Source organism: Mytilus edulis, chromosome 9, assembly GCF_963676685.1.
Source record: "Mytilus edulis chromosome 9, xbMytEdul2.2, whole genome shotgun sequence".
In the NCBI taxonomy this organism is placed as follows: Eukaryota; Metazoa; Mollusca; class Bivalvia; order Mytilida; family Mytilidae; genus Mytilus; species Mytilus edulis.
The window spans coordinates 29,869,234-29,897,120 of NC_092352.1; the positions used below are offsets into that span (position 1 = coordinate 29,869,234).

The 27,887-nt window shown below is 31.9% G+C and overlaps 2 protein-coding genes across 2 annotated transcripts in view; both read right to left on the reverse strand.

Annotated features, from left to right (window-relative positions):
• LOC139488064 (uncharacterized) overlaps positions 1-27,887 on the reverse strand; it is a 222,688-nt gene that overhangs the window by 20,577 nt on the left and 174,224 nt on the right. The gene's annotated exons all lie outside the window — the stretch shown is intronic.
• On the reverse strand, positions 410-27,502 carry LOC139489338 (uncharacterized). The gene is made up of 5 exons (XM_071275646.1): positions 27,411-27,502; positions 22,773-22,964; positions 7,582-7,670; positions 2,607-2,730; positions 410-420 (listed from the first exon to the last, which is right to left on the reverse strand). Exons 1-5 carry the CDS (start codon positions 27,499-27,501, stop codon positions 410-412), a joined length of 507 nt encoding a protein of 168 aa, XP_071131747.1. The 5' UTR covers position 27,502.

A 27,887-nucleotide genomic window follows, 5' to 3' on the forward strand; every position in this document is an offset into this window, starting at 1 on the left:
AAATATATTTTCGAAGGTAGAGAGAAAACGGCGGTTAGCAAAAGTATATTGCACAGGAAAAAGCATATTGCACGGTTATTGTTAGAATATCTAAAAACCGAAATACTTTGTAACGTCATGTAATGAATTTCATGATATCATTAAAAGTTTTATATATACTTTATTTTTATCCATGATCGATTATATGAAGAAAAAAAATCTTGAAATACATGAGATGTGAAAACAAAAGTAAATGAAATAACAACTAAAATGTTGCTATTGTCTAGGAGACAATATGTTATCTATAAAACTCTAATGAAGATTTTGATACAAATATGATCGCAAATTAATGATTTAACTGATATAACAAGTATAGCCTATTTATGAGGTCAATATACTTCTTTCGGGTAAATATATCCTTGTATCGACCTCATACAAAGGCTATAATTGTATAATATACAAATACAATCATCTATCTTATGGTTTGGTGTAGTTTTGGTCAGATAATGATACTATCATAAGAAGTAAAATAACAAAATTACTAAACTCTGTGAAAAATTCAAAACGGAAAGTCCCTAGTCGAATGACAAGATCATAGGCTCAAACACATCAAGCTAGACAACAACTGTCATATTCTTGACTTAGTACAGGGAAATTTTTATGTAGTTATCAAAGGTACCAGGATTATAATTTAGTACGCCATACGTGCGTTTCGTCTACATAAGACTCATCAGTGACGTTCATATCAACATATTTTAAAACCAAACAAGTACAAGGTTGAAGAGCATTGAGGATCCAAAATTCCCAAAAGTTGTGCTTAATTCGGCTAAGGGATAAGAAAATCCTTATTTTTTTGAAAAATTTAAAGTTTTGTAAATGGGAAATTTATAAAAATGACCACATTATTGATATTTATGTCAACACTTAAACGCTTAAGTGTTGACTACTGGGCTGGTGATACCCTCGAGGACGAAACGTCCACCAACAGTAGCATCGACCCAGTGGTGTAAATAGTTATCAAAGTTATAAAACTTATGAACATATACTTTTTTCTGAAGAAAATTCTTTAATTTGTCCACATTCAGGAGAAGTTTACCTTTTTTTTTAATTTCTTGCTTCCTGGAAGCAATTCGCCTTCATATTTTCCGTATGCAAAGTGACCTTATCGTGACCCGTCTCGTAAAAATCCGGTGATCGCAATACGCATAGATCTGTCACTGAAATAAACTATTACCTGTTTGTAGATGTTAAACACGTGTTCAGTATCCATGCTTTTTGTTGATTGTTTACAAACGGGTGACAGTCGTTAAATTTCGGCTTCAAAACACGACCTTTAATTACCTTCCATATTTACACAACAACACTGAACGATTGAAAAAAAAATTGACGATTATGCGAAATGTTTGTGAAAAAAAAGTATAAAATCGTGCATCGAAGACTAAGTTGATGATATATGTATGCATTGGGTCAAGAATTGGATAAACATTATTTTTCATCGGTCACTCGTTTCATATGACTTTAATTACTAAAACAAACCTACAAATATGTAACAAAGGAGCAAAAAATGGCATGTAGCCCAAGCATATCAGCAAAAATTAAAGACAAGAATACACAAAATTACCATAGTACAATAATAGGATGTATAAGTAGAGAGCCACTTCATATATGTAACAAAGAAACATAAAAAGAAATAAAGACAAACCACATAGCAAAAATGAAAGACAAGCAACAAATAAGTTTTCGAAGTAACACCAGAAGGCATAATAGACCAAGCATATTAGCAAAATGAAAGACAAGAATACGAGAATATCATAAACAATAAAAACAAACAAATATTTAACAAATAAGCACAAAAAAGGCATATATCAACAACCTCATTCATTGCTTTCTTATTTTTGAATTTTATTTATGTATGTTAACTCCATCTATAAACAATTGAAAGGTTTTTTAAGCACTGAGACCGAATGGCCAGATCAACATGGCTCCTGTAGAATCGCGCGTCTGGCGTCAGAATGTAAACGTCATACAGATAGAGATATAAGATAATTTTGTCGTTAAAGTATACAAATGATAAAGTCTATAGTTCTTTCTTTCCTTCTTGCCGCTTGTCTATAAGTTTAATTTCTATAGGAAACACTATTGTTTTAATACCTTCACCGTTATTTATTACGATGTGTTTTTCACTTTATAAAACTACCTACAGAAATATATCGTGTAAGTTGTAATGTTTGTCCTAAAACTTTATAGTTAATAGAAATTTGAATGTCATGTGTCGATCAACAGATTTGTGAAGCGTAATTACAATAACAGATAGTCAATTTCATTCCCATATTCAACGTTTCAATACACAAGGAAGAAATGTTCATAATGTCACTATACGAGTACAATACATTTTCCAACACTGTTGATTCATTTGTATTTCATGGACAACGAAAACAACGGAAATATAATTTCTATGATATATGATCTCGTGCTTTTGCCGCATTTATGCATACACGCCTTGTACTTTTTTCTGGTATCCTTTTAAATACTCGAAATAGTCGAAAATTGGTTTCCCTTTAAAATAGTATCTCCACGTATCATCACAGATGATATCATATGATATGAAATAAAATAGTGTAACTCACCCCTTTCATAGACCAACACCATATTGCGAAAATCGCAGAGACCATTCTCTGGGTTACCACATATTTGTGTAAATGATAGTCCACCATAGTTCTTGTTATTATTTGAACAGCTGCAAGATGTTTCCTGTAATTCAATTTGTAATAGATTATAGTTGAAAATAAATGCTTTTGTTAAACGTACTCGTACCTGTTCAAGACAAACTTACAAGGAAAAGGACTTGCTAATATTTACCAATGTTGTTTGCACATTGTCAATTTAATAAAAGAGTTTTTCCGTTGATACAAATAAGTAGAAGTATTAAAGTTATGATACTAAAATTTCGACTAAAATTATGAAGGTAGACTTTCTGTTTTTACCTAAAAAAAGATCCCCAGGGAGACAAACTATCTGCGTCGAAAAGGTAAACGTCTCCTGTTAAATGTACGGTTTTGTGAATCATCTATCAGCCCATATGTCAATCATTATCGGAAATTAGGACACAATTCATCAATCTTAATATCAGACTGTTATCGTTAGATCTAAGACCGCAAAAGAATGTGTCTCTAGTCAGTAAATACACTGATGAGTCTTTTGTAGACGAAACGCGCGTCTGGCGTATATACAAAATTTAGTCCTGGTATCTATAATGAGTTTATTGACACATCGTATCGGGGAACGGGAATTGAAATTGTACTGTTTTCTATGGCGACATCCCGTTTGTCCGACAACCATTATTCCGACAGCCCATTTGTATCCCACTGTACGAACTTCATTCACAAAGGTGCGCTCCTTACACAGAAAGTGCGCCAACAAAGTTACCAGGACGAGCGACCGAAAACGACACTTGGGATAACAGAATAGTTGTCGAATTCAAAATTCGTGTTTTTGTCTTGTTGTGACATTTAGTATGGTCGTGGATTCGCATTGGTGTGATGCATGCATAGCAGGAGACATGTGCTCTGTCGACAAATACAGTCTCGCTCCTTATGGAGTTAATGTGATTCTCTCAGTTTTTGTTTATGACCTTCATTTGTATTTTCTTAATAGACTTGTGAGATTTGAATTACTGCTGGCGATATTCAAGTATAAATACATCTTTCAATGGGATTTCCAGTTAACGAAAACAAAAGAAAATTCACTCTTCTTATGATAGTCTAGGTCAATAATAAAACAATACCAGTGACGATACTGATCGAAAATTCTATCTAAATAGTAATTGTATATTTCAAAGAAACTATTTTTTAAACTGTGTTGTTAGAAATATACGTGCAAATACACAATGTTTTATTTTCAGTATTTAGATCGATAATTGCTTAAAAAGCTTGCAAAATTTAAATTTAAAAATTGCCAATCGTTGCTGCATATTGATGGGAATTTTTTTTTGAATAAATCATGTACATACAAAATCGAAAGATCTTTCGGGTCACCAATTTTCTGAGTGTTCAAGAAAGTACTAATCATGTTAAAATTTCCAAAACTATGCATATTTTTTCCACCTTAGTTATCGAGCACACCGGTTTTCTCTTGTCACAAATGTATTCAATTGAGAACTCTTTTTAATTGATTGTTGGTTGCTTTACGCCACATAAGCACAACAAGGCTATATCGCGGCAAGAGCTAATGCGAATAAAAAAAATATTTTTACAATTTAAATCATATTCTTAAAATCAGACAATAGGTCCTTCGATAAACTAAAATTCTAGATTAAAGCAAATTGATTATTTACAAATAAAAATGAACAGAAAGATAACGTAATAAAAATTTAAAAAGACCGTTTTAAATATAATAACATTTTTATATTTTATAATATATTCCAACTTCTTTTAAGAATGAAACAATATTTGTAAATGGAACATTATTAAATAATACATATTATTGACATTGAAATGCTTCCTACGAATATCAGCAAAAGTCAATGCAATTAATGAAAACATATTTAATAGTATACTTGTAGTTACAAGGTATATATTGTGGTTCAACTTCATTTTTAAAAGATATTCGTGTGTTATTCTAGTATGACCAATACGACATGTAGAAATAACACACTGATCTTTTCTGCACATAAAATTATTGAAAGGTTTACCTAAATTAGGTTTAATTTCATGTAATTTATTATCATCTTTTTTATTCCATTTTTCTATATATTAAAAACATATTCTCTGATACTAGATAGATTTAAAATCGGTATATGGTATATCACAGCTAGATAAAGGGTCACCCAGGGCATTCTTTGCCTCAAGGTCTACAGCTGTATTTCCAAGGATTTCAACATGGCTCGGCACCCATAGAAATATTATGTCTTCATAAAGAATTTTTAAATTCCTCATTTCATATTAAATTTTGAGAATTGTTGGGTTTTTAATTTTAGTATTTTGTATAGCTTGTAAGCATGAAAGTGAATCAGAACATATATTAAATTTGGATTTATCTGAAGAAGCAATAAATTTCAAAGCCAAAGTTATTGCATCTGCTTCAGCAGTAAAGCGATGGCAAAAGGAGATTTGCAGCTCTGTCCCTAAAGACAGCAGCAGGTTCAACTCTGTCGTCATCTTTTGATCCATCAGTATAGACAGTAGAAAAATCTGAATTTTTGGCTTTAATTTCAGCATAGTGTTGCTGAATTAATAGAGAATTTGTTATATTTTTTTTGTGTTCACGGAGATCAAATATAATTTTTGGTTTGGGAAGTTCTCATGGAGGACATTTGCAAGTTTCAACTTGAGCAACAGATTTCAAATCAAAAGTAGCTAAATGTGGTTTTAAACGTATACCTACTGGAGGAATTTTGTTTTCATGTTTTGCAAAAATATCTTCATAAATTTGACTAAAAACACAGCTGTATACAGGATTATCTGAATATGCTTTTAGTTTGACAGCATATTGAAGTCCAATCTTCAAACGTCTGTTAGAGAGTGAGTGCTTATCAGCCTCTACATACAGACTCTCAACTCTCGCCAAGACAGAGACGCAAACCATGGCGATGCACAGCATCGAGAAACAGTATGTAGGACTTCCTTGCAGAGCCATACACTATAGAGCCATAATCTAGTTTAGATCTAACTATAGATCTATCTAAATTAAGTAAAATGTTGCGATCAGCACCCCAGTCAGTACTGCCGACAACTTTTAAAATATCTAATGCTTTTAAACATCTCGATTTTAACATTTTGATATGGGGTAGAAAGGATAACTTTTTATCGAAAATTAACCCAAGAAATTTTGTTTCATCAATCATGTTAATTGGGTTACAAAGTGAGTTCTGGATCAAGATGCAATTTCCTTTTTATCACAAAAACGCATCCCGACCGTTTTTGAAGTGGAAAATTTAAAACCATTTTCCGAGGCCCATTTTTCAATTCTTCCAAGACATAGTTGTAATTGTTTTTCTATGTTATTCATATTTTTCCTCTGTAACATATAAAAAAATCATCAAAGTACAATGAACCTTCAAAATTACTTTTTAAAACTTCAACAAGGCTGCTGATTTTTATAAGACTAAATACTAGTAATGTAACAGATAAAATACTGCCTTGAGGGTCACCCGTCTCTTAATCATACAGATCAGACATGGTAGAATTTACTTTAACATTAAATTGTCTGTTAGACAGAAAATTTGAAATAAAATTTGGCATATTGCCTTTCAACCCGATATCAAATAGATCTTTTAAAATACCATACTTCCATGCAGTATCATAGGCCTTTTCAAGGTCGAAAAAGACCGACACCACATGTTCATTTTTCGCAAAACCATTACGGACAAATGATTCGAATCGAACAAAATGATCAAGAGTACTGCGGCCCCGTCGGAATCCACACTGCATATTGGCTAATAGCCCATTTGATTTCTAGAACCAAACAAGGCGATCATTGACCATCCGTTTGAGTGTTTTACAGACACAGTCAATATAAACATTTAAAAGTCTATCTGTGCAGGTTAAACAGTTAAAGATAACTATTTCTGTAAAGTATTTCTTCTACTCTTTTGTAGACAATTTGAAGAAAAGGTCGTCTTCGAGTTTTGTACACGCATTCGCGGTCTTCTCGATCTTTTTTTCCCCATTGTTTGCATCGAGATAAGGTCTGTTTAATTAGCTTAATATATTTATTTCAAAAGTGCCAATCTTTACTGCATATCAATCGATTTAAAAAAAAATCTTGACGTTCTCTGATCTAACTAGATATAGGAAGATGTGGTTTGAGTGCCAATGAGACAATTCTCCATCCAAATAACAATTTAAAAAAAGTATTGTATATACGAAAAATTAGAATGTTCCAGAGAGGTGTACAGACAGTAATAAAATAAATTGAAGTTGGTACTCCAGGAATTTATTCGCCTAGCAACATTTCAAACCAATTTTAATCAAGCATCTTTAGCCTGGTGTATTCGTCGTTTGCTACCAAAGAAGAAAACTTTTTTCAGTGAAGTTTTGTTTTTATTTCCATTTATTTTATTTTTATATTTACCAGAACGTTTTTCCGTGAATCCATAAGTGATAACGGCCTTGTTAAAAAGGGACAAACATTGAGAAGATCTAGTTTTCAATGTGTTCATGGAAGGTTATATTTTATCACTAGATTTTCCAATGATTAGCTTTCAGTTTTTTGTCATGAGTGTTCCTTGTGATCCAGTAAAGCTATTGGTATGCACAAAGATTATCAGGAGCTAAATCTACAGAAGCTTCTCCATTAAGAAGATATATTGTCATAAGTAAAATTTGGATTTTTCTCATATTCCGTATTATTTTTTTTTTTTATTAATATCTAATTATTGTAGAAGAGTATAAAATCTGAATAACTGTGCCAAACTTACATGGATTTTACAGAACTTGTATAGATGCTTCTTTATTATCAAGAGATAACATCTCATGCAAAGTGTTATTTTTCAGTAAAAATTACACTATTTAATGCCATCAGTAATTGCAAAAGGGATACAGGGTTTTGCAGTACTTATTACGAACTATTTGTTTTTACCCGAGTGATGTTTTAAATACTCACATTGTAGCAAAAATATTTCCAACCTTTGCAACGACTGTCACATTCATCTAAACTTCCACTTTTTGTTCCATTGCACTCCGCTTGCACTCCTTAAATATCAAAGCAAAGTTTTATTTATCAATGATACTTTTTTTTACAAAAAAACCTTACTTTTGAGTAAATAATTATTTAGCATAATAATTTTACTGACTGGATCTCCTCTCAACCTAGTATCAACATAATTATAAAAAATAAGAAGATGTCCTATCATTGAATGGAGTTTTTTGTCTTTCAATGTGAAGTGACCCAATTATTAATTATTTATTTTATGTGTTTTTCACGCCACTTTTAAGCACCGCTTTTAAGATATTTCGTGGCGACCAGTTTATATTTGTGGAGGAAGCCGGAGTACCCGGAGAAACCCATACACCTTTGATAAGAAAACTGACAATCCTAGTCAATTAAGATTTGATTCGAGTGCACCCGCATGAGCGGGGTTCGACCTAACAACCTCAGTGTTGACTGGCTAGTGATTACAGTAAATACTACTTGGACCATTCGGCCGTGGAGGCCCCGAGTGACACAATTGACAATCGAAACAGGAAGATTGCTTTTAAAGGCGCAGATCTGTAATAATTGTAACACATACTATCTTTAAAAAGATATCTGACGCATTCAGATGTGAGCATAGATAAAGAAGTTCCTAGCTTTGAATTAGACATTTTTGTATGTTACAATCGAAATGTTAATTATAACTACTTTTTAAGCACAACTTCAACAATTAAAGATACTAACTATGTCGGTGTGTATATCGGGGACGACTGTTTTAATGTTACACTCTATTCTGTATCTGTATTTTTATTAAAATATTGAATTGAATTGAATTTAAAACAAAACATGTCCAGTTTCTTTTTATGGGGTTCGTGATGCTTTGTCTTTAGTTTTCTTTCTTGTGTGTTGTGTACTTTAGTTTGTTGTGTCTTTTTCTTTTTTAGACATGGTGTTGTCAGTTTAATTTTAACTAATGAGTTTGAACATCCCTCTGGAATCGGTTTCACCAAAAAAAAAATTAACATTTAAGATTGATCGCTTGTCATGAACAATTCAGTATACTGACGACAAATTTAGTCGTAAGTTGGTTTGTGAAAACGAATCCTGGTATTTTTCGCCCCTCTTTTTTTTAACTAGTATAATATAAGAACTGGATCTTCCATCACTGTATTGGATACCTAAACTACATAAGTGTCGCAACAGTATATTGCTGTGTCTTCCAAGTGCTCCATGAAACCTCTGTCTAAATTATTAACATTTTTTATCAGCAATCAAAGACGGGCTTCAAAGTTATTGTGAAACTGCCTATTCTAGAGGTGGCGTGAATCAGATGTCGATACTTAAAGATTCCCAAGATCTTTTAGAGTACATACAATCTAACTCTCATTCATCTTGTAATAGTATTAAAACATTTGACTTTTCTACATTTTACACAAGTATTCCACATTCCAAACTAAAAGGTCCGAGACCACAATTATTTCGTAGTGCATTTCTTTAAGTACATAAATGGAAATAAAAAAAATCCCACCTGCACTTTCTCAAACAAACTTTTACAGTGTGTTGTATAACTTTTGGGACAAATTATATCAAAATTATAGAAAACTTCATCGGCTCTAACTCAAAATATGGACAATTTTATGTTTAGGGCGTCTTGAAATCTTTTGACAGCTTCCGAAGTGCTAATTTTAAACCTTTTTCAGCTGGACCAAATCACTACTTTCCTTTAAACTTCTGGACCAAAAGTTTTTTACAGAGTAATTTCACCCCCCTACTTGCAATTTGAGGCATTAAACATGGAGAAATACATTTGGAAGGGGTATAAAAACTAATGGCAAGTAACCCACTGTCAACACTAGGGACTATATTTGTGGTCTCGGACCAAAAGACAAATGGAAAAAGTTGGTATTGCTTTGTTTCACAAAAAAAAAAACAAAGAATGACCAACGTAATTGAATTGAAACTGCATCATTACATTGTATGCAGAAAACAGGAAGAATGCCTCATGTCTTGATACTGTTTATAATTTTTTATCTCATAGTATCATCACTTTTTCAAATTATGTTTTTTCCTTTTTTTTTTTTTTTTTTGTTAAAACAAAATACTTTTTCAGTACAAATAACCCATCTGATGAATATTGCTTTTAATTTATTGTATTCTTTTTGGACTTCACAACTTTTTCTACTCATAATTGAATGGGTTCTTTAAAGATATTATCAGTTAACTGTCAAGGTCTAGGTGACATTGAAAAGAGAAGAGATGTATTTAATTTCCTTAAGTCTAAAACATGCAACATCTATTGTATTCAAGATACACATTTCACAAATGAAATTGAAATGAATATTAAGACCATGTGGGGCTATGAGTGTTATTTTTCATCTTTCTCCTCAAACTCTAGAGGAGTTGCTATAATGTTTAATAATAATTTTGAATTTAGAGTATTAAAAGAGAAGAAAGATGTAAATGGTAATTATCTAGCATTAGATATTGTTAAAGATAAGGAGAGGGTAACACTTCTATCATTGTATGGTCCTAATGCAGATACTCCTAATTTTTACCATCTTATTATGTGTATTATAGAAGATTTTGGAAATGAAAACTTTATAATATGTGGTGATTTTAATCTTGTATTGAATCCTCATATAGACTATTGTAACTATTTACATATTAATAACCCTAGTGCTAGAGATAAAATCTTAGAAATCATAGATCAATGGAACCTTATAGATCCTTTTAGGGAACTTTTCCCAGACTTGCGTAGATATACATGGAGAAAAAAGAAGCCCTTTAAACAGGCTAGGTTGGATTTTTTTCTTTTTACAGATAATATGTTAACAAATTTACTAAATTGTAAAATTGAACTTAGCTATCGCTCAGATCATTCTTTTGTAATTTTAGAGCTACAATTTAACCCATTTATAAGAGGTAAAGGACTGTGGAAATTCAATAATTCCTTATTATATGATCAAGAATATGTAAATATTGTTAAAGATAAAATACTTGATGTCAAGAAACAATATTATGCACATGTTTATGATTTGGAACATATTGATGAAATTTATGATGAAAATTTACAACTCACTATAAGCAATTATTTCTTGAGACTTTATTGATGGAAATCAGAGGAAAAACTATTTCATATGCAAGTTTTAAGAAAAAAGAAAAGGATAAAAAGGTTCTTAATTTACAAAGGGAAATTGATTCATTAGAAGCAAATTTTAAGGAAGAATTAATAAATCAATTAAAAGATAAAAAACAAGAACTGGAGGATATAAGGAAAGAAAAGATGAAGGGTAAATTAATACGTTCAAGGGTAAAATGGATTGAAGAAGGAGAAAAGCCAACTAAATATTTTTGTGGTCTTGAGTCAAAAAAATTTACTAGTAAAATTATACCAAAAGTCGAAACAGAAGATGGAAGGATTATAACAAAGCAATATGATATTTTAAAAGAAACAAAAGTATTTTATGAAACATTATATAAAAATAGAGATTGTAGTTTGAATGGCTGTAAAATTAAACAGTTAGAAAATGATTTAAAAAATTTAAATTTTGATAAATTGACAGAGGATGAAAAAAATAATTTAGAAGGGGAGATAACTATAGCTGAGGCAGGTTTGACATTACATAAAATGAAAAATAATAAATCTCCTGGATCTGACGGTTTTGGAAAGATTTAAAATATTTTATTGTAGAATCTCTAAATTATGGATTTCACATTGGATCATTATCAGTCACTCAAAAACAAGGTATCATCACATGTTTGCCAAAGGATAACAAGCCACGCCATTTTCTGAAGAACTGGCGCCCCATTTCGTTATTAAATACAGTTTATAAAATTGGGTCAGGGGTGATCGCAAATAGATTTTAAAAAGTTTTAGATAAACTTATCAATTTAGATCAAACTGGCTTTATAAGTGGTCGTTATATGGGGGATAATATCCGACTGATATATGATATTTTGCAGTATACTGAAGAAAAAGATATACCTGGTTTATTACTGTTGATAGACTTTGAAAAAGCTTTTGATACAGTATCCTGGGATTTTCTTTTAGCAGTTCTGACTTTTTTCAATTTTGGGAATTCCATAATCAACTGGATAAAAGTACTTTACAATAGTATTAGCTCTGCAGTCATTCAGGGTGGAGATTTATCAAAGTTCTTTGGTATTGGACGAGGCTGTAGGCAGGGGGACCCATTATCACCGTACCTTTTCATATTATGTGCAGAGATTTTGGCAATAAAGGTTAGAGGTAATACGAAAATACAGGGTATAGAAATTTCTCAAGTTGAACATAAACTATCTCAGTTTGTAGATGACACTTCACTGATTTTAGATGGAAGTGAAGAATCTATGGAAGAAGCTTTATTAGAGCTAGATTGGTTTGCAAAACTTTCTGGACTAAGGATAAATTTTACAAAAACTCAATTAGTATGGATTTGAAGTAAAAAATACAGTAGAGAAATGTTATGCCAGAACAGAGATTTATCATGGGGGTCAACTTCTTTTAAGCTGTTAGGGATAAACTTTGATATTGATCTTGATAAAATTTTAAACTTAAATTATACTGAAAGGTATCTTCAGATAAAAAATTTGATTAAAACATGGTCAAAAAGAAACTTAACAGTTATTGGTAAAATATCTGTGGTTAAAACTCTTATTCTTCCAATACTTAATCATCTCTTTTTAACATTACCAAACCCAAATGCTGAGATGATTAAGAAAATTAATGATGCTATTTATTATTTTTTATGGAACTCACCAGTTCATAGAGTTAAAAAAGAAGTGTTACACATGGATTATAAGAATGGTGGTTTAAAGATGATAAATATTCATCTATTTATGACAGCTTTAAAAAGTACATGGATAAGAAAATTGTTTAGTTCTAACTGTAAATGGTTAAATATTTTATTTACAAATATAGATAAAGAAAAATTGTTCAAACTAGGAAATAGTTACACAACAAATACTATTTCAAATGTCAAAAACAAATTTTGGATTGATGTATTTAAAGCATGGAAATATTTTGTAGATAAAGATATAAATTCTACATGGGAATATTTTCTTGCTAGTCCATTATGGATAAATAAGAATATAAATATCAACAACAAACATGTATTTTATAGAAGTTGGTAAAATAAAGGTATTGTTTTTGTAAATGATGTGATTAGTAATAGTGGAAAGTTTCTCTCCTATGGGGAAATAAAAGACAAATTTGATATTTCTGGGAATATAATGATGTATAATAGTATCATTTCAGCATTAAATAAGACCAAGAAGCTGTATTCAAGGGGATATAATAAGCTCACAGAACCTTTTATTCCCTCTTTTGTTCAAACCATTTTAAAAAGAAAAAAGGGAACTAAAGATATATATTGGATGTTAATACCTAAAGTGGTTCCTAATGGGGAGAAAAAGTGGAATGAAATTTTGGAACTTAATGACTTAGAATGGAGAGAAATTTTCAAACTTCCTTTTGCAGTTACTAATAACACAAAATTACAATGGTTACAGTTTAGAGTAAATCATAGAATATTAGCTACAAACAAATTTTTGTGTAAAATTAATGTCATAAATAGTCAGCTATGTAATTTTTGTAAGGAAGAAATAGAAACTATAGAGCATGTACTATGGAATTGTGAAAATGTCCAGAATTTATTAGAAGAAATAGATATATGGTTTTTATCTAATGGTATAAGTATTTCATTCACCAAAAAGAATTTTTTGTTTGGTGATGTCTCACATGTATACAAGGGTGAAATTTCAAACCTGATTTTTCTGTGTCTTAAACAATATATTTATAATACAAGATATTTCCAGAAAGTTTTATCAATTCATGCTGTGAAGAAAGTTCTAAAAGATCTTTATAATTTAGAGAAGTGTATAGCAGTAAGAAACAATAAGCTTGAGAGTTTCAATAAATTGTGTAGTCAATTTACCCATTTGTTCGATTGTAATTAAAGTCCTATTATAATTCATATGTGAAAAACATGATAGAATGTTAATTTGTGAACTAACAAAAAAGTTACATCAAAAATGTTCATCAGAACATTATATTTATATTTCTTTTTCTTTTTTTTTAATTATTTTAAATTTTATTTAACTTATTTTTCCTCAAAATTTCCATTCTTAAAAAAGCTATAAAAACTTAGAATATCTGTATGTTTGTTAAACAATTATTCTAATATGATGAATACATTTATTTGTGGTCCTTATTTTTGAATTTTTATTATGTTATTTTTTAATGCAAATAAACTAGAGGCTCTAAAGAGCCTGTGTCGCTCACCTTGGTCTATGTGCATATTAAACAAAGGACACAAATGGATTCATGACAAAATTGTATTTTGGTGATGGCGATGTGTTTGAAGTTCTTACTTTACTGAACGATTTTGCTTCTTACAATTATATCTATAATGAACTTTGCCCATTAGTAACAGAGAACTATATTTGGTAAAAATTTACATATATTTACCAAATTAATGAAAATTGTTAAAAATTGACTATAAAGGGCAATAACTCCTTAAGGGGTCAATTGACCATTTAGGTCATGTTGACTTATTTGTAGATCTTACTTTGGTGAACATTATTGCTGTTTACAGTTTATCGCTATCTATAATAGTATTCAAGATAACCAAAAACGACAAAATTTCTTTAAAAATTACCAATTGGAGGGCAGCAACCCAACAACCAGTTGTCCAATTCATCTGAAAAATTCAGGGCAGATAGATATTGACTTGATTAACAATTTAACTTCTTGTCAGATTTGCTCTAGATGCTTTGAATTCATAGTTATAAGCCAAAAACTGCATTTTACCCCTATGTTCTATTTTTAGCCGTGGCGGCCATCTTGGTTGAATGGCCAGGTCATCGGACACATTTTTCAAACTAGATACCCCAAAGATGATTGTGGCCTAGTAGTTTCAGTGGAGATTTTGTAAAAGATTACTTAGATTTATGAAAAATGGTTAAAGATTGACTATAAAGGGCAATAACTCCTAAAGGGGTCAACTGACCATTTTGGTCATGTTGATTTATTTGTAGATCTTACTTTGCTGAACATTATTGCTGTTTACAATTTATCTCTATCTATAATAATATTCAAGATAATAACCAAAAACAGCAAAATTTCCTCAAAATTACCAATTCAGGGGCAGCAACCCAACAACCGATTGACCGATTCATCTGAAAATTTCAGGGCAGATAGATCTTGACCTGATAAACATTTTTATCCCATGTCAGATTTCCTCAAAATGCTTTGGTTTTTGAGTTATAAGCCAAAAACTGCATTTTACCACTATGTTCTTTTTTTAGCGGTGGCGGCCATCTTGGTTGGTTGACCAGCTCACGCCACACATTTTTAAACTAGATACCCCAAAGATGATTGTGGCCAAGTTTGGATTAATTTGGCCCAGTAGTTTCAGAGGAGAAGATTTTTGTAAAAGATTAATTTAATTTATGAAAAATGGTTAAAATTGACTATAAAGGGCAATAACTCCTAAACGGGTCAACTGACCATTTTGGTCATGTTGACTTATTTGTAGATCTTACTTTGCTGAACATTATTGCTGTTTACAGTTTATCTCTATCTATAATAATATTCAAGATAATAACCAAAAACAGCAAAATTTCCTCTAAATTACCAATTCAGGGGCAGCAACCCAACAACCGATTGACTGATTCATCTGAAAATTTTAGGGCAGATAGATCTTGACCTGGTAAACATTTTTATCCCGTCAGATTTCCTCAAAATGCTTTGGTTTTTGAGTTATAAGCCAAAAACTGCATTTTACCCCTTTGTTCTATTTTTAGCCGTGGCGGCCATCTTGGTTGGTTGACCAGGTCACGCCACACATTTTTTAAACTAGATACCCCAAAGATGATTGTGGCCAAGTTTGGATTAATTTGGCCCAGTAGTTTCAGAGGAGAAGATTTTTGTAAAAGATTACTTTAATTAACGAAAAATGGTTAAAAATTGACTATAAAGGGCAATAACTCCTAAACGGGTCAACTGACCATTTTGGTCATTTGACTTATTTGTAGATCTTACTTTGCTGAACATTATTGCTGTTTACAGTTTATCTCTATCTATAATAATATTCAAGATAATAACCAAAAACAGCAAAATTTCCTCAAAATTACCAATTCAAGGGCAGCAACCCAACAACCGATTGACCGATTCATCTGAAAATTTCAGGGCAGATAGATCTTGACCTGATAAACATTTTTATCCCATGTCAGATTTGCTCTAAATGCTTTGGTTTTTGAGTTATAAGCCAAAAACTGCATTTTACCCCTATGTTCTATTTTTAGCCGTGGCAGCCATCTTGGTTGGTTGACCGGGTCACGCCACACATTTTTTAAACTAGATACCCCAATGATGATTGTGGCCAAGTTTGGTTTGATTTGGCCCAGTAGTTTCAGAGGAGAAGATTTTTGTAAAAGTTAACGACGACGGACGACGACGGACGACGGACGACGGACGACGGACGACGACGGACGACGGACGACGACGCCAAGTGATGAGAAAAGCTCACTTGGCCCTTCGGGCCAGGTGAGCTAAAAATGCGATATTATATCGTAACTACAGCTGATATTTTTTTTTGTAAAATGAACTAACAAATACTAACACATATATATTTGCATGATCTATTACTAACATTAACGAGGCCGGGATAAGGTACCGGTATTCGATGTTTTCATTACTAACAAATGTACAGATTTCAATAAAAAATGAAAATTAAAAAAAAAAAAGACCAACGTAGATACAAGTATCTTGTCTTAGGGAGGGATAAATCATACTTTGTAAAGTTTCACTCTGATTCAAACAAAAAATTCTCAGAAACTGACATTATCAAGATGCTCGATTTCTTATTTAACATATGTTTGTTACGTTCGGAGGACGTGTTTTTCAACAGAACGTCGGCATTCCAATGGAAACAAATAGTGTCTCTCTTCTTGCCAACTTTTTTCTTTATTATTATGAGACTGACTTCATACAGGAACTTCTCATGAAGAAAGATAAGAAGTTAACAATATCCTTAAACTCTACTTTCCGCTATATATATGATGTACTTTCACTAAATAATTCAAAATTTGGTGACTATGTTGAACGCATCTATCCCATCGAACTAGAGATAAAGGAAAGAACAGATACAGTTAAGTCGGCCTCATATCTTGACTTGCATCTAGAAATTGACAATGAGGGTAGGTTGAAAACAAAACTTTACGACATAAGAGATGATTTCAGCCTTCCAATTGTGAACTTTCCATATCTAAGTAGCAACATTCCAGCAGCACCTGCATACGGGGTATATATCTCCAAATTAATACGATATTCTCGTGCTTGCATTTCCTATCATGATTTTCTTGAAGAGGTTTGCTGCTCACAAGGAAGCTATTAAACCAAGAGTTCCAAATGGTTAAGTTGAAATCATCCCTTCTTAAATTTTACGGACGCCATCACGAGTTGGTTGACCGTTATGGAATAACCGTTTCACAAATGATATCGGATATGTTCCTTACGTCGTAACTACAATCCCCTCCCCTTCATAAATGTGACCTACCGAATTAGCCTATTGATCGGATTTGTTATCACATAAGCAACACGACAGGTGCCACATGTGGAGCAGGATCTGCTCACCCATCCGGAGCACCTGAGATCACCCCTAGTGTTTGGTGGGGTTTGTGTTGCTTATTCCTTAGTTTTCTATGTTGTGTCATGTGTTCTATTGTTTGTCTTTTTCCTTTTTAGGATGAAATTTGAAAAAAATAGGCAGGACAGGAGTTCTGAGTAAAAAAAAAGTCAGGATGAGACACTTTGCCAAAAAAAAAGTCAGGATGACAATTTATGAAAAAAAGTCAGGACAAACTAATAAAAAAAAAGGCAGGACCGAATAGAGTGAAAAATAAAAAGGCAGGACAGAGATTACAACTAAAAAAAAATGCAGGACAATATTTTTCATCCTAGCCCCCCCCCCCCCCCCCCCCAATCAAAATCAAATGGTAGCTCCCTTAATCAGTCAATTTTATACAGTACGGAATCACGAACAAAGTGTAGTATTTAATAAACATCTTATACATTCAGGTATTTTAATTCAAATTTTTTATGTTACTATTTTTTACAATGCACAAAAATGTCGGCATTCACCTCAAAAGATAACCAAACTTTTAAACAGACTTAATCAGAATGAATTTTGTTACGAAACTGTTGTCAGGTCATCGAGGATGGTTTTTTTTGGGGTATTAATATTGATTTACTCCTAGGATCGTTGTATCGGAAATAAAAACATTCATTCTAAAAGCAGTTGTTACGGGTCATATTCTTCTCATATTATGATGGGATGATACTAAACTACTAACGGGAGGGATGTCCCTTGAATTTCTTATAATGAAGAGATAATCTTTCAATCAGTTTAATTGAGGTCTGGAGATGGCATTTCAGTATCTGCTTGTAGTCCTTTATTAATTTGTGAACCATTGTCATTTTGCATAGTTTCATTTTTTGCCTGACATTGAACTCGGACTTCTTTCGAACAGAATCTATGACGAACGAGACGCTTTTAATTTTGAAATTATCAATTTCCCGATCCTAAGTAGTAAAATACCAACTTCACCTGCATAAAGGATATACATTTCTCAACCTATTAAGTATTCAAGAGCATGCAGCAACTACTCAGACTTTGTAAAACGTCAGCAGTTTCTGTGCAGAAAGTTGATGAATCAGGGGTATGTCAAAGGACGTCTCGTCCTTTTTCTAAAAAGTTCATCGGAAGGTAGCAATACCTTGTGGATAAATATCCCGTTTCAACTTCACAAATAATACACGATGATTCTTGGTACTGACGTTGTTTATCATCTTAATAACGTGTTATAGTATTCTTTTATTTATCTTTATGAATATAACTAACTGTTTTGTCTATTTTTTGGTGGTATCAATTTGACGTGGCTCTGTATTTATACATCTCGTCCTTGTGTTATAGTTCTAAAATAGTTTTTGCATTCTTGTCTTTCATGTTTGTTAATATGCGTTGTCTATATGCCTTTTTATGTTTCTTTGTAACATATGACGTGGCTATGTACTCATACATCCCGTCATTGTGTTGTTCTATTATTATTTTTGTATTCTTATCTCTCATTCTTGCTAATATGCATAGTCTAAAGTTCTTGTGTTTATTTTTAATATGGCGTTGTTCTGTACTTATACATCCCGTCATTGTGTTATTGTGTCATGATAGCGTCAGAGATATCAGTTTAAAACTTCACCATATTAGAATCAAAATAATGCATGCATAAAACTTTATCTTTCACAAAATAAGGCCTTCTCATTGGCAATCATACCACATCTTCTTTTTTATACCTTCTCATTTGATATTATAGAAGACTGATAGATGGGATATGTATTGTAATCGCTTCATGTCTCGTTGGAAACAGATTATAAAACAAACACTGTAAACAGAGAGGGAAAACCTGAAAAAAATTAACAAATAACGGTCACTAAAGGAAGTTCGCAGATTTTGTTTCTGATTTTTGTTTTAGGATTTTTTTTCATATTTATCCATGTAGCAACATTAAGCAATTTCATGAGAGCTACATGTTTTCTTTTCAAAATGGTATTTCGGAAAGTTAAAAAAAAAAGAGCCTTTTTTAAAAAATTGTACATAGCATTTAATATTTTTTCATTGTTTTTGTTTATTTAGGAAAAATGTTCCAATTTAAAACTTAAAATCTACAGAAAATCATTGTTTTCATTTTTTTAGTTTCGTTAGTTATATGCCCTCAATGTATAACAGTATTTTTGTTATTTTGAAAAAGAGCGGCAAACATCCTTAATGAAAATATTAGGGATGTCACGAGTACTCGTGTATCGCTCGGTAGTGCCTAGTATAGATTACCAAAATGATACTCAGACTAATCGGGTTACTGATTTCTTAAGCTTAAACAACAACAAAAACTACCAAGAGCGCCTCGCCGAAAATTGTATACTTATCTTGATATTCTAAACTATTTCCCAAAATTGATCGCCCTGAAGATCATAAAAAACATTTTATCAAAATAAAGTATGTCAATAAAGGTTTTGATTTTGTAAATATTACCGGTATATTGAACGACCATTCTATTAAAGAACAAATTCCTGGATATTTTGACAATACTGAGCTCCCTCTTATTTGTTATATTTACAAGAAATCTACCCGGAAATTTGTGCTTAATTATAACAAATTGTGTAAAAATGTTAATATCAGTGAAAATACACCTACTTCATGTAATTGTAGTAATTCCACATATATTTATGAACCCGTTTCCCATGTTAGAACTGGAGATCTTAACATCGTTCAAGACCGAGAGTTATAATCATTCCTCAGTAAAGGACCTACATATCGTCCCCCGTCAATTATTAATTGGAATTAGTGTCGTAATATCATCCACAACTCTCTCCGTACTTACTGTTTGAAATGGATAAAACGGGAAAAAAGCTGACAAACAAATCTTTGGACTCTTTTTTTTTATTCAGTAATGAGCATAGTTGATATACGTATTCAATAAACTCATCATAGAAACCAGGACTAAATTTTGTATATACGCCAGACACGCGTTTCGTCTACATTTTAAAGAACATTTTACTATTAACAATAACCACAATAAACCTATTTCTCGCATCAAACATAAACTAAAAGAACTAGCCAAGGAATTTGTTTTTGTCCCGGCCGATAAAGCTGCTAATAATATTATTATTGTTTAGCGTAAATTTTACATTGAGGTTCTGAAAAAAGAAATTACCAATTCACCAACATTCCAACTGATTCCGTTTTCAGAAAACGACATCTGTGACAAACATAAACTTTTAGCTACCGCTTTACAAGCAGAACCAAATACAATGAAAGTTCCGAAGCTACACAAAAAACCTTACAAATATAGATTTATTTCGTCTTCAAGCCATTGTTCCACTACTAAATTGTCTATTCTTCTTACCAGTACATTTGGTACAATCAAGAACCTGATAATAAATTGTTCAAATAAGGCCTTCGAAAAAAGTGGAATTAATTGCTTTTGGAGTGTCAAGAACTCGGTGGAAGTACTTGATAAATTGCATGCTTATATTGGTGATTTAAAATCTGTTCAAAGTTTTGATTTTTCTACCCTGTATACCACATTGCCTCACATTCTCATTAAGAAAAAATCCACACACCTAATTAAATGGGCATTTAAAAAGTCAGAATGTGAATATATACATGTATATGTTCAAACTCTTTTAGGTCATTTTTTTAGTAGCAATAAACAAAAAAGCTATGTCAATTTGACATGCTTCAATACTATATATGTCCTTGAATTTTTATACTAGATAACATTTTTGTTCGCTTTGGAGATTCCGTATATCGTCAGGTTATCGGAATTCCAATGGGGACTAACTGTGCACCACTTGTTGCGTACCTGTTTTTGTATTGCTATGAGTTACAATTTATGACAAAAATCAGCAAAGACCCATCAAAACAACATCTGATAAACAAATTTAATAATACTTTTAGATATTTGGATGACATTTTGGCTCTCAATAATGACGACTTCAGTATGTATACTCAAGAAATTTATTCTGTTGAACTTACTTTAAATAAAGCTTATACTAACAATGACCACTGCCCTTTCCTCGATCTTAATATCTATATCACTAACGGAAAGCCTAATACTAACATTTATGATAAAAGAGATGATTTTTCATTATCTATCGTTAATTATCAATTTTTAGATGGTGACGTTCCCTTGTCACCATCTTACGGTGTTTATATATCTCAACTTGTACGATTCGCTCGTGTATGTAACAATGTTTTAGATTTTAACGAGAGAAATTTATGTATTATTGAAAAATTATTACACCAGGGTTTTCGAGATCACAAACTAATCAAAACATTTACTAAATTTTATCATCGGTATAAGGACATCATTCGTAAATATAGCCCAACATGCAGACTTCTTATACGTTCAGGTATTTCACATCCAATTTTTTATGGAAATATTCTTTATAAAGCACAAACATGTCAGTATTCACCTCAGAAACTAACAAAACCTTTAAATAAACTTATTAAGAAGGGATATAGTTACGATACTGTTGTCAGGTCATTAAATAAAGGCAACAGTAGTATACCGATGTTCAAACTCATAAATCCATGGACAAAAAACAAAATCGGGGTAACAAACTAAAACTGAGGGAAACGCATTAAATATAAGAGGAGAACAACGACACAACACTTCAATGTAACACACACAGAAACGGACCAATCAACAGACAAAATCCCACGAGAATAACAAATATAACATCAAAACCAAATACATGAATTTGGGATAGACAAGTACCGTGACACGTCTTATTGCAATGTACATTAAACAGCAATAACAGCATAACAGTTAAACCCCTTGCCCCCCTCTTTTATGTATTGTTGGTCGTTGCCTTATAGAAAATAAATACCTCAACATAATAACTTAGGACTAAATAATAGTCAAATTTAGAAATATTATCTTGTCAACTTTTTTTAGGACAAGGCGATTTCTCAACTTTTTTAGTTAACTAACAGTCCTGCTGATGAAAATATATGTACTCGATTAGTAAATCTTCAACGAGTTGACATCCCTAGTAAATACCTTCTACTGAATTCATTGTGAGCATGTTATTTGTTTCTGGAATATTCGTCATTTAATATCATTGCGAAAAAAACAAAAAAACTACAAAAAATCTGAAGGGAAAAGGCAAAATTGCCGACGGTAAAATTTACTGGCTTTAGTTTCAACTTTAGTTTACGAATAGTTAAAAAGGTTACAAAAATGTATCACGTAAAACATGTTAGTGGTAGATGATATACAAGTACTTTGCAGATAGAACACACAAGTTATCTTGAGGGTTATTCACTTTTGTTGTGGAAGAAAAACGTCTTGCTAGTTCAGATGCTTTATGATCGTAAGATAAGATACGTAACAATAACGTTACCTTACATTAACAATAGTTTGCGCGAAAGTACGGGACACAATTACATAAGATCAAGTGCTAAAGTCTCTTGGCCTATATTCACGACACAAGTATTGAAAGAACATCAGCATTGGTGATAACACAATGATAGTAATATACACTCACTAATGTGAATAAAAAAAAGAAGCCAAAAGAAATCAATAGTTAAACGAACCTAAAGGATTGATATTTCTCTTGAAGCCTATTTTGGCACCAACCCAGTACGTTAAAGTCTCTGAAGTGTTTAGTACTAGCTTGAAGCTTGAATAGTCTGATCCAAATTTGCTACCAAACAGGGTGCAGTCTGTTGGAATCTTACTGTAGGTTGTGGAAGCGTTGGTTGTGTACACATCATCTTCAGAATATACTGCAAGAATAATGATATGTTTTAAAAGAAATCTGAAATGAATTAAACGATACAGTAGTTATCAAAAGTACCAGGATTATAATTTAGTACGCCAGATTTTTCGTCTACAAAAGACTCATTAGTGACGCTCATATCAAAATAGTTATAAAGCCAAACAAGTACAAAGTTGAAGAGCGTTTACAATATATACTCTTCGAAGCAATGTGACATAGTTATATTTTTCATATCACCTGCTTTTACATGACTTGCACGAGAGGCGAAAGATACCAAAGGGACATTCAAGCTTATAAGCGGAAAATGAACTTACATCGCCATGGCTAAAATGAAAAAGACCAACAGACAAACAATAGTACACAAAATACAATATAGAAAACTGAAGACTGTGTAACACTAATCCTACCTAAAACTGGGGGTGATTAGGTGCTACGGGAAGGAAAGCAGGTCCTGCTCCACAAGTTGTAAACCGAGAAATAATGGTTTATGTGTTTTACAGATGACCGAGTCGATCACCTTTACGATAGATGTTCCTGACTACAGAAGTGATAACGTGTATATGATCTACTATGATACTATTTGGGATTTATCTTTGTTGGATAGATAGTGTTTATGGGCTCTGGCATTTTGTTCATCGATATAACTACTGTCATTGACAAAAATGCATATGCATATGCTAGAAAGTTCCGTTCGTCAAAGGCGAAAATACTTACAGTAGAACAGTTGGTGACAAAGATTTTCGACCTTCCGTATATAAATCTTTACGCTATTGAGTATATATTGTTATGGCTTGCGTGTGAATTTAATAATGCAGATTTCAACATTCGTTATAGTTGTGTAAGAAAGTTCGTATGTTGAAATGAAATTAAATTCTGTACATTCCAACCAAAATTTCTTGTTTTTGTTTTTTTGGTTTTACCAGTGATAGGAACACTTAAATGCTTTGTGTGTGTACCAGATTACATCGAATATATTACATATTATTGGAAAACAAAGAATTCAATGCAGCTAAAATTCGAATATTGTATTGTACTAAATACTTTGTTTCCAAAAACTGTTTGAAAGGTACTCGATTTCATACATTCAATACAAAGAATTTGATCAGATTCAATACTTGATGTTTGCAGTGATATTTCATTTTATCATTATCTAACCTTTATAGTCATCGCTTGACGGGAATTGGGATATTATCAAATATTTGAATTTACATGTTAACTTACAAGGAAAAATACGGATTACCATTTATTAAGAACAGATCATGCTTTGTTTTATGTCTTTAAGGATAGTTAATGATAAGAAGAAAGTGTGACATTGTTATGGGACACATGATAATTCAATTGACTTTAAATAACCTTATCAAAATCAACTGTTAGTTATATTTCTTTGGAATAACAGTAAAATGGAATGAAACCCGAGTCAGTTCAATCCTTATTCAGAGATACAAAATTATTTCCATCCATCATATAAAAGAGGAACGAAAGATACCAGAGGGACAGTCAAACTCATAAATCGAAAATAAACTGACAACGCAATGGCTAAATATGATAAGGACAAACACACAAACAATAGTACACATGACACAACATAGAAAACTAAAAAATAAACAACACGAACCCCACCAAAAAAATTTAACTGTTATTAGCCACAACAAGGAGAGAAATAGTTATCAAAGGTACCAGATTATAATTTAGTACGCCAGACGGGCGTTTCGTCTACATAAGACTCGCCAGTCACGCTCATATCAAAATATTTATAAAGCCAAACAAGTACAAAGTTGAAGAGCATTGAGAATCCAAAATTCTAAAAGGTGGTGCCAAAGATGGCTAAGGTAACCTATGCCTGGGATAAGAAAATCCTTAGTTTTTCGAAAAATTCAAAGGTTTTGTAAACAGGCAATTTATAAAAATGACCCCAGTATTGATATTCATGTCAACACCGAAATGTTGACTACTGGGCTGGTAATACCCTCGGGGACGAAACGACCACCAGCAGTGGTATCGACCCAGTTTTGTAAATAGTTATCAAAGGTACCAGGACTATAATTTAGTACGCCAGACGCGCGTTTCGTCTACATAAGACTCATCAGTAACGCTTATATCAGAATATTTATACAGCCAAACAAGTACAAAGTTGAAGAGCATTGAGGATCCAAAATTCCAAACAGTTGTGACAAATATGGCTAATGTAATCTATGCCTGGGATAAGAAAATCCTTAGTTTTTGGGAAAAATTCAAAAGTTTTGTAAACAGGAAGTACGGTATCATCCAGTCGTAAATCTTTAACTAAAATGATTCTTTCATTTTGTCTGCATTAGAATTCTCTACAATTTTGCTTTAGGCATCACAGGAGATAATAGATATTTATGTATTGTTGACGTTGGCGAATGAAATCTTAATTTTAGCAGCATGCTTTGTTATCAATAGATTAAAAACATTGAGCATGTTTCGGTAACTTCACCATTTCAGACACTTAATTATTCAGCATGTATCTGCTTTGATCAGTGTGTTTGCTATACCTTATACCGATATAAAGGAGTGTATTCCTTTTGTTTAGACTGTTCAATTAAAAAGTCGAGAATGGGTTCCAAAATCATCAGTTTAAACAGCGTTCATGTTTAAAATTCAACCTGCACAAAGACCTACAGGGATGTCAGCATCGACGATTAGTCTTACCTGTTTCTTGTCTCATTTATACTCCACAGCTTTTTGAAAATATCCTACAAGGCACAACTAACATCCTGTCGACGAACCTAATCAGGAATTTTGTTTTTGGAGAAACAGGAAAACGCTTATCGTACAAATCCAATATATTAGAAAAATCGAATTATTACAGAAGAGTGTCCACCTTGCACTTGCACTGCACTATTATTTGAATAGTATAACATGATGATATACAAATGCATGAAAATTATATACATGTAAATGTTATATACAAATATTGATATAATATATAACAACAAACCAGAATATACTGATTTGTATCACTTCATTATAGTATTTGGCGTATTAAATTATAATCCTGGTACCTTTAATAACTATTTACTAAGGTGAGACTAAATTCCCTTTCATTAGTTCATCGTCCACGATCAAACTTGTCTCAGAAAAAAATATATCTATGTACCTTAACCTCACTTTAAGGTATAAAGATGTGATAATTTTCACAAGAACTTGCTGTCATCCGATGTTCAGTTCTTCAAGCGGTTCAAGCAAACACGTATTCGTATTGTTGTTGGAAATGTTGTCTTAGCTGACGATGATGTTCAAATTTTGGACTTCTATCCATGATTCATTTTGCGGAAATTTTTGAATAACTTCCTTAAATATTTGTTGATATATATTTTTTAATGTTTAAACACAGATTTCTCAATTTCCATTGAATGGATATTACCAATCCTAAATCTATTTGCTCAAGATGTTATAACTGTGATATTATAGTCTTTAAATGCTCGTTTAAGTTAAGGCAACAGTAGTATACCGCTGTCCGATAGTCATAAATCGATTAAGAGAAAACAAATCTGGGTTACAAACTAAAACTGAAGTAAACACATCAACCATAAGAGGAAAACAACGAAACAACATAAACACTGATGCGCAACAGAAAAAAACCCCACCAAAACGAAAATGCAACACACACAGAAACGAACTATAAGTTAACAACTGACATTTTCCTGACTAAGTACAGAACATTTTAAGAAAAAATTGGGGGTTGAACCTGGTTTCGTAGCCAGCCATACCTCGCACTTTTATGGCAATATTAAATATAACATTATAACGATAACACTACATGACAGGACTACAGTATAAATAAATGCAAGAACATTACGGACAGAGAAATTCACAAATAAACATTACAAAAGGAAATTTCGACATGCTAATAGTTCTTACAACGAGACCAAGATAAGTAAATCTACGAGAAAACATTATGAAAAGTAAAATCACAAAAATACTGAACTTAGAGGAAAATCAATTCGGAAAGTCCATAATTACATGGCAAAATCAAATAACAAAACGTATCAAAAACGAATGGACAAGAACTGTCATATTCCTGACTTGGTACAGGCATTTTCAAATGTAGAAATTATATAATACTCATTACACTCAAAAATTACTTCGGATCTAGATAAAGAAAGTAATCTAAAATGTACAACGTTACTCATTAGTCGTATTAGATTATTCACATGAAATGACAAATACCTTAACCACTATTTGATTAACACAAGCCGAAATCTGATTTTTATCTTCTCATATGGCTGAGTATTCTATGAAACTCTTAGCACTCAAGCATTGATAGGCATAATTCGTTTTTAATTTCTTTTCCAGGTTTGAAGAAACATTTGCATTTAAACAGAACTACTGACAAATAAATCTCTGTTAATATCGTTAATAAATATGTTCCGATGTTCTTGAATTCAATATCTGAAGTTTCAAATAATATAGTAATCATAAATCTTACATTTTCCATTGACAACAAGAACGTGTATTCCAATTAGTAAAAGATAGTGTATATAACAAAAACAACAACTCCATTTACAGTACAGTTCCATATCTTATAAATATTTATTTCATATGATGTATAATGAATTCACGAGACTGCACTTAAAATAGGAAATGTCTAATCGGACGCATACTTTTGTCATATCCTGAATTGTTTTCGATTATAAAATATTAATCAGTTTTGGTTTGTCGCTGAAATATAATGAAATAATTGAAAGTTATATTTCCTGGTAAATAGCACTTTTTTTCTGAACAGAGTTTATTCGATAAATTCAGGTCAAAGAGATTAGATTGCCGTTACAGTAAATTTAGATGTCAAACTGACGACGAGAGTGAAGTACAAAATGTTCTCTACCTAAAGATTTTTAATTCTTATTATTTCATTCTTACATTAATTTTGGTACTTCGAGGATGATTTCACAGGAAACATATGTAT

Excerpts from the sequence above, each read along its gene's own strand:
- LOC139489338 (XM_071275646.1), bottom strand. The coding sequence starts at position 27,501 with ATGGAACTGTACTGTAAATGGAGTTGTTGTTTTTGTTATATACACTAT. Across the intron at positions 22,965-27,410 it reads TCTTGTTGTCAATGGAAAAT|TATATTCTGAAGATGATGTG; the intron begins GTAAGATTTATG and ends TTATTCTTGCAG. Across the intron at positions 2,731-7,581 it reads GGAAATATTTTTGCTACAAT|GAAACATCTTGCAGCTGTTC; the intron begins GTGAGTATTTAA and ends ATTGAATTACAG.